The sequence below is a fragment of the Netta rufina genome (genome assembly GCF_964035555.1).
Source record: "Netta rufina genome assembly, chromosome: 5".
NCBI lineage: Eukaryota > Metazoa > Chordata > Aves > Anseriformes > Anatidae > Netta > Netta rufina.
This window is the reverse complement of record NC_140128.1, coordinates 11135191-11148169: the sequence shown is the minus strand read 5'-3', so window position 1 is coordinate 11148169 and position 12979 is coordinate 11135191. Positions and strand designations below refer to the sequence as shown.

At 38.2% G+C, this 12979-nt stretch overlaps 1 protein-coding gene across 1 annotated transcript in view; it reads left to right on the top strand.

The window, feature by feature from the left end:
• The window catches only part of NAV2 (neuron navigator 2), a 62845-nt gene that overhangs the window by 16121 nt on the left and 33745 nt on the right, over positions 1-12979 (top strand). Inside the window, exons 4-9 of the mRNA XM_084288071.1 lie at positions 420-1122; positions 4399-4866; positions 5971-6036; positions 7295-7339; positions 9588-9748; positions 12186-12374. Coding sequence (XP_084144197.1) covers positions 420-1122; positions 4399-4866; positions 5971-6036; positions 7295-7339; positions 9588-9748; positions 12186-12374 — 1632 coding nt within the window. The remainder of the gene's footprint in view (positions 1-419; positions 1123-4398; positions 4867-5970; positions 6037-7294; positions 7340-9587; positions 9749-12185; positions 12375-12979) is intronic.

Sequence of the window (12979 nt, the reverse complement as noted above, 5' to 3'; positions counted from 1 at the left end):
TGTTTGATTGTGTACACAACTGTACCTGAAAAAGTTGAGGTCAGATACTTAACTTTCTTGAAAAATGCCTTTTAGGAAAATTTTCCTGATGGCCTAATACAACTTCTTTCTGATGATTAAAAGGGATCAATCTGTGGTAGCTACAGAGGGCTACATTTTTTTTTTTTTCTTATCTGTCACTATTACATAAGACTGTTCTGTTTTTCATATTCTCAAGGGCAAACACCACATACTTTCTCTGGCAAGTCTGCATGTATAACTCACAAGAGTGGCATTTAAGTTCAGTGCAGACTAGATCATAACTTTTAACCACACTCTTGTGGCTAACACGCTTTTGCTTTTCATGCTGCTTTGAGTTTCATCATTTGCTTGATGTTTTCAAGTCATTAAATATTAGAATTCTTTTTCTATTTTTGTAGGGAAAACTGATGACGCCAAGGTATCAGAAAAGGGTAGACTATCTCCTAAAGCTGGACATGTTAAACGTTCCCCATCAGATGCAGGACGCAGCAGTGGTGATGAATCCAAAAAGCTTCCCACAAGTAACTCTAGAACAACTGCTGCTAATGCTAATACATTTGGATTTAAGAAACAGAGCGGGTCAGCTGTAGGCATGACTATAATCACTGCCAGTGGGGCAACTATCACCAGTAGATCAGCTACCCTGGGAAAAATCCCAAAGTCATCTGGACTCATGGGTAGGACCACTGGTCGTAAGACTAGTGTTGATGGCTCACAGAACCAGGATGATGGCTACCTAGCACTTAGTGCCCGAACTAATCTTCAATATCGTAGTTTGCCCCGGCCTAGTAAATCCAGTAGCAGAAGTGGAGCTGGGAATAGATCTAGTACAAGTAGCATAGACTCCAACGTAAGCAGCAAGTCGGCTGGGTTGCCTGTCCCTAAAATGAGAGAGCCTGCCAAGGTAATTCTTGGAAGCTCTCTACCAGGATTAGTCAATCAGACTGATAAAGAGAAAGGGATTTCGTCTGACAACGAAAGCGTGGCCTCATGTAATTCTGTTAAAGTGAACCCTGCATCACAGACTGCTTCTAGTGGAGCTCAAAGTTCTCACCAGCAAGGAGCCAAGTACCCCGATGTGGCCTCTCCCACTTTGCGCAGGTAGGCAATAAGTTCATTGATTGTGAAATGATGTTAGTTGGAGCTGAATGATCAGGAATCTTCGAGCCAGGTCTGGCTGTGTTTTGTGGAGCACCTACTATTTAGTGTCCTACATCAAGGTCTTTGTATTCAAATTTAATATCACATAAACAGGTTGGCCAGTGTTGTAAATACTCCAAACTTTGAGACAGCAGCAAGGATTTAACATTTGGAAAAAAAAAAAACAAAAAACAAACATCAAAAAACAACACCTGTCTATCAGAAAGTTTGGCAATTGTGATACAATTCTGTTATAAAAAATGTACCTGAAGGCATTATCCATATAGATTTCACAGGAATAAATACTTTCTTATGTGAAGGTTACTGAAGAATTCTTGCACCAATATGTATGTAACAAACTTGGAAAAACTCCAGTGGTGGATCAAATTAAAATTGACAACAGAAGAGTTAGTTCAAATTTTCACTCTAAAAGTGTAATTTGACCTACCACACGGAGATTCACATGCCTAACCCAAAGGGATTAGGCCACTGTGTTGTGAGACTCAAAACATTAGGTTATTCAACTACACAGAAGAACCCTAAGTAAAGTTTCCTGTCTAAGTTGGGTTGAATTTTCTTATCTTAGGAGTGTTTTTAAACAGAAATCTTACTTGTCTTCTATTTCTCCACCACAATCCCCTTTGTTATTTTAACATCAATATTGAGTTGGGCAGGAATTCCTTTGTTGATGCAATGTGCATCCAAGTCTTGATACTGGTGAAAGGTTCTGTTAATATTATTTTTCAATTTAATTTGGCATTGAGTAGCTTGTCTGTTTCAAGTTGCAGTGTTTTGCATTTCATTTTGTCTTGACACCATAATACCCATACAGTTATGCTACATCATCCTGCTTGCAGTGATGTGATAAAGCCACATTCCATCTGAAGCACCAGTGCAAGCGTAATGGCTGTGATGGCAGCTTATACTAAAGCCTTAAAGCTTTAGAGTTGTAAACTGTTTCTTTTTAGATGAGTGGTTTTATTGGAAGAGCATTTGTGTGAATAATTCAATATAATTCATTTACTTTGTTCTTGATCATCATTAGATAAACCATGTCCTTTAGAACATGTGACCTTCATTAATGACTACTTAAAATGAAAAACTCAAATAGACCTTTGATTTCTAAGGTATACCCCATGACGAATGCAGGTTTTCAGTGGTTGCATGCCTCAGGTGCATTAATCTGGAAATTTGATTACAGATTTTTTGTGATTGCTAGAAAGCCATATTGCTAGCCATATAATTGAAGTAGAGCGTTAGAAATACATGCAACTTCAAAGAGAAGACACTGAGGCTGAATTTCACTGTTCCTTCGTTTGATTTAGAATTTCGTTCTTGAATTTTTACCAGACTGCCTAAATAAAGAGACATATGCATCAGAGTTGAATTTAATCTCTCCCATTTGTTACTGATTTCCAGAATGACAATTAAGAAGATTTTGAGCATTATTTTATATTCAGTTGAGATGAGTTGCAAACATCATTTTTTGTATGTAATTTTTAAAATATTACACAGAATCACACAATCACAGAATGGTTGAGGTTGCCGTAAATCAGAAACTGTACCTTTGTGATGGTATAGACGAGCCTGCAAGTCTCCAAACATACATGACTGCTGTGCTGTCATAAACAGTGAAATTCTGTAATTCTGCTCTGAGACCTTCACTGTGTCCTCTCAGGATTCCCTTTAGCTCAAGTATTATGAATACATCATTTCTCTTAAATCATTTTCTATCTTGATGCATTTTATTATTAAATTGGGCATTTGTGCTTTGGAACATGTAATACACTGCCTTTCTGTTTGTGGGAGACATGCGTGACCTAGGAGTCAGCTCAGATCTGCCAGTCTCTCATCAGTAACAGTAGAAAGGAGAAAACAAATGTTCTCCCTTGGAAGGGTATTTCCTTCCAGAATTAATCTCTGTATTGATGTGACTGTCTTGCTGGGTTGGCTTTTTTCCTGAACTGAAGGAATGCTCATCAGACCACATCCTCTTTTGACAGTATTTGTTATGAGGCTGTGGTTCAGCAATACTCTGCCTTTGGCAGCAAAGCGTTTCTGTTTGTGCCACGGTGCACCATCCTTTCAGTTGCATTAGAGGCACTGTGAAACAGCTGGGGGAAGATGGCATTGCGTACAAACAGCTTGTAAATATGTAGCATGGGTGGTTTTGTTTTTGTATTAAAAAAAAAAAAAAAAAGCTTTAGGATTCTATCTTTAAGTCTCGGTTCCCCGATGCAGTTGAAGAGGTGGTATGCAATGGCATAGGAGCAGGAAGGATACCCTAAGCTGGTATTGTTACTGAAGGCCATATACATGTATCAGTGCAGTATGGTTGGACATTTTTCTTCATATTCACTCTAATAACATGAACTCTAAATATCTCTAAGCCTCTGTAAGAATGGGCTTTGTCATTTGAAGTCTTTTTGCTCATCTAAGTTAGGGTCTGCTGATCAATGAGGTGTGATGTGGGGTGCAGGTGAACACAGTTTGCCAGATCTGTGCTGGATTATGAATCCACATTGCTCTCTCTAAGTCAGGTGCTGAGTGGTTCATGGCACAGATGTTTGAGCAGTGCTGGACATGAGGTAGATGTAGATGTGCACCTTAGCCTGAGCCAGCAGAGTTGTCCAAGTGCATTGCAGCAAGCATGTAACAGCAGCAATCCAGCAGCGATGTTGTAGGCGTTTTGCACAGGTGTATGAAGCTGCAGGTAGCACACATGCAGTAAGTATAGTGGTTCTCAGCATCGCTGGGCTTACTGCTCTTGTGCTGAAGAGGGCCTGGCTGCATTGCACAGCCTGGAAGAGTTGGACAGACTGGCTTGGTGTGCATGTGGTATGCAGGCAACCTGAGCGTGCTTGAAAGCAGAGGAAGTCCTGCTGGGTGTGTACCCACCCACGTTTTTAGGGGCTCTTGGCTAGAAATACTATAGTCCTTTTTTCTGCAGACGGTTGAGTAGACACATGCTTTGAAAGATTTCTTCCCCAGTGTGCACACCGTTGACATGAAAAGAGCAAATCCATGTAGATATGGGTGAGGAAAACTAAGAGTCTGAAGGCAGTTAAAGGAGCTAAATGGCAGAAATAGAAGCACTGTTTTGGGGAGGATGTCCAATCTAGGATCATTTACATAATGTTGGTTTTCTGAAATTAATATATAGGGCTTAGAAATAAAATATTATTGCATTTAGTATTCCATTTTATGTATTTTTCACGTTGTCTCTTTTTTTTTCAGACTTTTTGGTGGAAAACCTAATAAGCAAGTTCCCATCACAACAGCAGAAAATATGAAAAATTCAGTAGTCATCTCCAATCCTCATGCTACCATGAACCAGCAGGGTAATCTTGATTCACCATCTGGCAGTGGTATGCTAAGCAGTGGGGGCAGCAGTCCTCTGTATAGTAAAACCACAGATATGAACCAATCTCCACTAGCTTCTAGTCCCAGTTCAGCACATTCAGCTCCTTCCAACAGTTTAACATGGGGTACCAACGCAAGTAGTTCTTCTGCTGTTAGCAAGGATGGCATTGGATATCAGTCTGTCAGCAGTCTTCATACCAGCTGTGAATCCATTGATATCTCTCTGAGCAGTGGAGGTGGGCTGAGCCATAACTCCTCCACTGGCTTGATTTCAGCCTCTAAAGATGATTCTCTGACTCCCTTTGTCCGAACCAACAGTGTTAAGACTACATTGTCTGAAAGGTTAGTAGTTTTTTCTCTTGTTTCCATATCCTTATGTATATCTTTGGTGTGAGTAAAGTCCTGCCAGCAGTAGCCAAGAGTGTAGTTGCAATTCAAGTTGTGCTTCTTATAAGATAATATTGAGTGATATTACTAGAAGAGACAAGGAAACCATTCCAGGCAAGGAGCCCAGTTCAGAGCAGGAGGATGTGTTCAGGTGGGATTTTTCATCTGCTGAGGTAACCAACATTGCAACTTTTTCTTGCTACTGTACCTAAAATTGTACATAATACGTGAGTTGTGCATTGTACATTATCCTTTCAAAAATCACCTGTTAGTTGATCTGATAGGGGCATTCAAAAAAAGCCTTATTACTCTTTTGATTTGAGAAGCCAACTGTTTCTTATCAAACTTCTTGGTTGTAACATTTGGTGAAGGCTGAATCTGGGCTACCAGTGCATGAGTGCTGTGATGGTGATAATGGCTTATGAAAAGACGACTGCAATTCGACAAGTTTTTCAATTGGAATCCATGCTGAAGAGAAGTCTCTGTCTCCCTAGTCACTTGATCCCTTTTCTGCCTCTCCTTGCTGCCCTGTCCTCCACAACGTTTCAGTACAGGCTTTTGTGTGAATGCTTTAAAGAAATCAAGTAGGAGATGGATCCAACTAAAAAATGATGACCTGAATTGTACACGTATTTCAGACTGATCAGTTCCCCAGCTCATAGATACCTGTGTGGACACAGAGTAAGAGCTGGGAGCAGAGTGACCAGGGAGTAGGGAGAAGGACTGCTTTTCCAGTGTCTGAGCTGTATTAAAGGCATGTTGAGCTATCATCTGGATAAAACAGACAGTGAGTTGCAGTGCATGCTTTTTGAGTGGCCTCTGTAGAAGGTAGTGCCACTGCAAGCATTGGAAATCAGCTGTATCCTGGCATGTAATTGTTTAGTTAGGTAGCAAAATTTCTGTATTAGCATCTTAATGGAGAAAATTACTGCTGAATGTAATGTTTGGGTGATTTGGGTTTCTATATTTGCGTTTTATTGTAACTCCTTTCTGTTTTCTCCTCCTTTCATTCTAATATTCCTTCTCTTGTTTTCTGTCTTGTTGGACTGGTTCTTCTAGCCCTCTTTCCTCCCCTGCTGCTAGTCCCAAATTCTGCAGAAATACTTTGCCCAGGAGACAGGACAGGTAATGGTGTCTCAGGACAGTAGAACGCACAAGGCTGTAGGTGTTGTTGCCCATCTCGGTGACGCCAATTGTTTTGTGAAAGATCATGCTCAGTTGAGTCCTCTGCTGTGTTCATTGTTCAGGTGTGAACTGACACAAAGACATGCCAGTGAGAGTCCACTCAAATACCCCATTTATCTACCTAAATCTGGGGAATGGCATATGGCAGAGTTGGCATGTTTTTGTTGTTGCTTTTGAGACTGGGAACATCTTTTCTTTTTTGGTTTCTGGTTTTCTTTTCTTTTTTTTTTTTTTTTTTTTCCACGTTTGCTCATTTCTTTGCCAAAGGCAATTTGAAAATCTTGCAATTTTTTTCTACCAATCTAAACTCTCACTAGCATTTCAGCATTCCTCTGGCATGCTGCTTTTTCCACTGCGTTTCAGGCTTGTCACTTTTGTTGTGAAGTCCCAGCGTCATTCAGTGTCGTCAGTCCTTTATTGCAGTTTGCTTTGTGAGTGTTTTGTGGGAACTTGAGCACATCCGTCCACGTAAAAAGGAATGTAAAATCTGGAAAAAAAATTACCTGTGTCTAAACAATCTAGTTCACTTTTGCTCTCTGTTGTAATTTTAGTCAGTCCCACACTGGAAATCAACTGTAACTTAGCTGTATGGATTGTCATTAAGTTACTGCATTTAAGAATGCAGGTATTTTCTTTAAAAACAAATTAACAGGCTCTGCTCATTTACAAAATCATCAGTTGTAAAACCGCAAACTTAAATGTTTGGGGTTTGGCTGGCTAATAGATTCGTTTTACTTCGCTAATGGCATTTAAGCTTTGAAAACTGAAACAGTCTGTGCTTGGTGCTGGCACAGCGCAGCCGTGGAAGAGTCACCAGCTCCATTCCCGGCATGGTGCCTGTTGAACAAAATGGCAGGAAGGTGGTTCTCACTTACAGATTCTCATCAGTTTTCACAAACAGTCTGCCCCATGCCTGCTGACGTGTATTTTTAAGCATAGGTTTGACACACGGTTCGTTGTTGACAAGAGAAATGGCAAATGACTTTGTGAGCAAATGAGCTTCTCTAGCATGGTATCAGCTGCATGTTTGTGAAAATCCACCTGTGGGTAAGGAGGTTTCTGCATGTCTCTGTAGGAAGGCCCCAGCACTTTTTCCTCGGAAAAGGTGATGCAGATGTTTGCACTTTTTTCTTCATCCTGATCTTAATCCTTCCCTTTTGTTCTTCTCTGAAGTTCTTTTCTTTTAACTTTTCTGCAGCGACCCACATCTTGATAGGAACACCTTGCCTAAGAAGGGACTCAGGTATTGGTGTTTCCACACAGTTTAACAGCTTTTGTTGTGGCTTTGGAGTTTGTTGTGTTTCTGTTGTGGCTGGTGGTGATGGTCGCAGCGTTTGCAAGAGGTGGCAACAATCTTTATTTTCTTCTTTTCCATCTTTCTTTCTTTCTCTTTTTCTCTTACTTTTTTTTTTTTTTTTTTTTTTTTCCTGTAATCCTTAAAGGAGGGCATTTACCACTGTGCTTTTTTTATTCAGTGGCTTCTCCGCTTGAGCAAGAATTGTGGCTTTGCTGGCTGAATTGCTGAAAAGCATCTCATAAACCATTGCTGGACTTGTCTTGGAAACAATAACTTTGCACCTTTTGTGGCTATTACATGAAATGACATGAGATTATTTCACCCCTGGGAACCTTGGTGTTGATATAGAAATAGAAGAGATTTTCAATGTTGTCCTGACCTTCTTAGGATGAGATAGGACATGTTCATTAAAACAAAACAAAACAAAAAAAACCTTATTTGCTTCTGAATACTTAAACGTGCAGGTGTCTCAGAGATAATTTCTACTCTTCTAGAAAAGAAGAAAAAAATTACCCAAACAGACTTCTGGCAATTATTGCCTAACACATTTTGTGCATCCCTAAGATTGATTTTAATGATATGAAAAGTAGCACTGAAAATTTTAAACCTTTGATAGAAGTAATTCTGACAAGATTATCAACATTAGGTCTTTTGCTTAGTGTTAGAGAATGTAGAGGAGATACCAGACAATTTTTTAAAATTGCAACTTCAGAATTGCTTTATGCAGCTTTTGAGATCACTGAGTTGATGCCTTGAAATGGCAGCTGCAATTTATTCTGTGCTTTACACATTGTTCTTCATAGCAGCTTTATCCCATGAAGCTGAGTACTAAAAGCCTTTCTTAAAATGGAGTTTTGTGTAAAATGTTTGTGTGGTTGTCAAGTATGTCTAAGAAATAAAGGCTGAACACATTTGAGTGCTGAAGAGGTAGGTATTAATGCTGCAGAAAAACTCCATTAGTGTGTTAAAGTAAAATGACTGTTTAAAGCCCTTTCCTTAATAAACTGATATTTGTATAAAGTTTAAGAGATGCAAATAGTCCTCAGTCAGTAGCTGTTGCTTAAGTATTGAGGCATAAGGGGAAGAATTAAAATCCTATTTTTAAAAATAGCTTTAATTTTTTTGTTAGTTACTGTAGCATTTACACAGATTTAAAACACTCTTAAAAATAATATCTTACTGTGTAGCCTTCAGTTGAACAGAATCTAATCAAATAGATAATATCAACTGACTGCATTATCAAGTGCTTGATTTTTGGAAGGAGAGATTGTCACACAAATATTTTTCAAAAGTCAGTGGCATAGCAAACATGGACACTGAAATCCATCAGCAGACAGTGTCTTTGTCAGTTAGCAAGTTCTATTTTTCTCCCTGTTTTGAATCAAGTGTTTCCATTGCGCTCTCCCTGTTGATACCTGTATCCTTCCAGGCATTTCATGTGACGGCTGTGGTAACCTACCTATTTTTCTGGCATGTACAAAAGCAGATTTAAAACTTGGGTTAAGGTGAAGCTAGTGGGTGTTTTGCCATTGATGTTGGCATGGTTAAAATTTCCAGTATTTTTTTTTTTTACCTTCAGAAAAGGCTGAATATAGTCTCCTTTATGATTATTTATTGCTATTTAGTTTTGACCTAAATGACATACACCTTCCATTAATGCCTGTGTAATATGAATTATTGGGTCCCAACTTGTTTAAAAATCAGATAATGGCTTTGTTGACTTGAATTTGATTGTAACATGACGAAAAGCCATCTAAGCTTAGAGGTGCACCAAAATAATAAATTAGTGATAGAATTTTGGCATAGCCTAAGGAAAGGGAAGGATTTCCAAGCTATGGTTTTGTTTTTCAGACATAGCTGGTAACACACACTATAGTTTATTCTGCAATACTGCGCTACACAACTTCTATCTGTGCTTTTTGTTTACTGCTAGTTTGGTTACTACTGAAGCTGTAGGAAAGGAGTAATTTTATTTTTGCAAACAGGTTGAATGAATTAGGCTTGGAACAGCCCTTAATTCGGAGTTGTATTTTTGTATTGTGTTAATCCTAAAATTGTATACGTAAGTTTTCTCATCTTTTTTTCCCTCTCACCCTCCCCAAGTTTTGTGACATTTCTCGTTGTTGTTTTCGTTTGTTTACTTTGTTTTTGAACTAATTGTCAAAGTTATTTTTGAAATAACTGTTTTCTGCAGGTATACTCCTTCCACCCAACTTCGTAGCCAAGAAGAAGCAAAAGAATGGCTACGGTCACATTCAGCAGGAGGACTTCAGGATACTGCTGGCAATTCTCCATTTTCATCCGGATCCAGCATAACATCACCTTCTGGAACTAGATTTAACTTCTCCCAGCTTGGTGAATAATTATCTGCTTTGATAATCATTGCAATGCATTGTATGCTTTGAAAATACCATATTACATAATATAATGCTCTTTAAGCAGCTCCAAGTACCCCATTCAACCTCAGGAAGCACTTTAATTAATGAAATTAATGTAACTAATCAGCACTGTTATCTTGTGTGCCCAAAGGTGGCATAGTTGCAGTAACTTTGGAAAATTTTTCCCTTGGAGTAATCTGGTGCCTTAATATAAATTGTGGGCTATTAAGTAGAGCTATTTGTTAATATCACACTTAGCTATGTTTAAAGTTAAAAAATTGCTTTAAAATCCAAGCACACTAATTAGTATATGTCCTCATTAGTTTAAGTTACTGTATCTCTGTATTCAGTAGGCTCATTTGAAAACTGGACAAAGCTCAGTCTGAAATAATACACAAAGTTGTTAACATTCCTTCATTTAATTAGATTGATAAAAGTAAACATTTTTTAAATGAAGGAAACAACAGAAGTTGGTTTTAACAGGATCCATAATGTATTACAGATTTTAACTGACCACATGATCAGCTGACATAAACTAATTTGAAGTGTTCGTATGCTAGAATATCGGGAAAGGTATTTGCATGTTTTCAAGACATGCACCTGATTGTTCATTGATCTCTAACTTGGCATTCAGGTTGAAACAGTTAAAATGTTTTGTGTAAGAAACAGGTCTCTATTTTCATGTGAAATAGATGTGCAGAGTTTTCTAAGTTAAAAGTTCAACTCAGATACCGAGTTCTGTAGACAGTAAGAAGTCCACCTGAAGTCTCTCACACAAACACGTGAGAGAAATGTGTAATTCCGTTTCCTGTAATTCAAATGTCACTGTTCGTAAAGATTCTTTTATCATAAATATTTGCTTGTTCTCCAGTCAAATACTATTTAGTTGCGTTCGCAATTTGTTGAGGCATGAAAATCAGCCCTAACAGTAAATGTTTTCTTCTAGTTAAGTGACATCTGGAAAATACTATGTTAAGCAGACATTTTCCTCTTTCTTTTTTTTTTTTTTTTTTCTTTCAGTGCCTCTCCATCTGTTCTAGAAAGATAAAGAAATAAGATCAAATAAATAGCGTTATGTAAACCAACACTTAACAAAATTTCAGCTGAATAGACACAGTGTAATTGCATTGCCAACAGCTAATAAACTGTCAAGTTCATGAACACACGTTAATGGTCAAACAAAAAGGGTGTAGTTTTAGGCTCAGAAAGTTAACTCCTTATGAAGAATATTAAAGATCACTTACATTAAAGTGCTTAAAAAATTACTTGGCCACAAGCAGTTAACAGAAAAAAACATTGTATTTTTCTGTATTCTTAATAAAGGAGCTTGGAGATAGTGAAGTCAAAAAATGCCACTGCAGTTACTTGAACAGTAAATGCTGATGTGAAAGTTAGAACTTTTAAGCAGAATTACTGTATTTTCTACATAAAAAGAACGAAATATTTGAAAGAACAGATTAATCATATATTCATTGCCTCATATAATTGGTGCCTAGAGGAAATGAATACAGCATGAAGACCTGGGATCAGAAGGCAAAATTGTAAATGTTCATCAGACGTGTCTGTACCAGTTCAGTTGATGGTGTACATGGAAACAGGCAATGACAGGAGATTTACAGGAACTTGCCAGATGAACAGCAGTTTTGTTTTTCTCATTTTTCCACAAACTAATCCGTTCTTAGTAAATAAGTTACAATTTAGCACAACAGTTCCTTTAAAAAATGTGAAAATAGGAGTGGAAGTTTTGTACTCCAAACACTGGCTGCGAGACTGTTGGCTTTTGAGGCAAAAGTGATATTTGCATGGCGTCTTTTAATCTGCAGATTCTGCAGGTGTACGTGCCTGTGTGCTGTTCTTGCAATTCTTGCAATTCTTGCAATTCTTAGGAGCTCACAGTGGAAAGAAACTTTTCTGAAATATACAACTATTAGAAAATTAAAGGTCTGAAAATTTCTCACTTCACTTAAATACAGACAGAAATGTCATTTTCTGGGAACTTGAAGGCTTTGAAGGTGATGGTTCATCAGGCTTGTTTTATGTAGGCAAAATACTACTTTAAATTCCTCTGGGCATTTTACTCCTTTTTGAGGAAGGACTGTTCCAAATTATATGAGAAATAATTAGTTAATGCCTACCCAGTGTTGCTGAGTTGGCTGCGCTTGTCTGTAGAAGCATAAACTTAGTTCCCAGTGTTTAAAATGACCTTATTAACTTGAGTTTTCCTATTTATTAACTGGATCTGCATGCCTTTTACTTGAATCCACTGAAATTAGAAACATATTGATGTTTAGAGAGGATGACAACAAAAATTTGTGTCTTAAAATAAAGAAATGTGGTGTTTGTAGTTGCACAAACATCAGGCATGAAAATTTGTGGTCACACAAATAAATTGGTGTTTATTCTATTCTTTATAGCAAGCCCAACCACTGCAGCCCAGATGAGCCTGTCAAATCCAACCATGCTGCGGACCCACAGCCTTTCCAATGCAGACGGTCCTTACGACCCCTATAGTGACACACGCTTCAGGAACAGCTCAATGTCCCTGGATGAGAAAAGCAGAACAATGAGCCGGTCTGGCTCGTTCCGTGATGGCTTTGAAGAAGGTCAGTAAAAGATGTGGTGCTGGAAATGATCAGAAGATGGCATTCTCACATAAAGCAAGTGTAAAAGTTGTGTTTTTCCATTCAGCATCACAGTCATTTTAGACCACAGTTCTTTATGTAGCATTCTCAGTGGTGTATAAAACTAATCCTAGTGATCTGTGTTCCGATGGTGTTCGCTCAGTGATCCTTCTGGATATAGCTTATAAGTCTTGTACCTGTGCCATGTGAATTACACACATCCTTTGCTTCATTTTCAGTGATAGCCTAATGGCTCAAGTTCATGCTTAGAGTTAGCATATTAAAGTGTTTTCTTGAATAGGAATATTCTCCTGACCTGGGCCTCCATACTTGTGTTTATAGTGTATACATAATTGACATTAGTCAGACTGTTGTTTCTATCCCAGTTAATTTTGAATTATCTGTACTCAACATGTCTTTCCTTGTTATTTCTACTGAATGCCATGGGTTCATATCTGCACAGCTTTCACAGAAGGGACCCGAGTAGTTCTTCAAAACATTTCGACTCTTCTTTTTTCTTCCTCAGCCTCATTTCAAATATGCGTTCATACATACTTGATAAAAGAAGCTCAAATAAATACAAGATG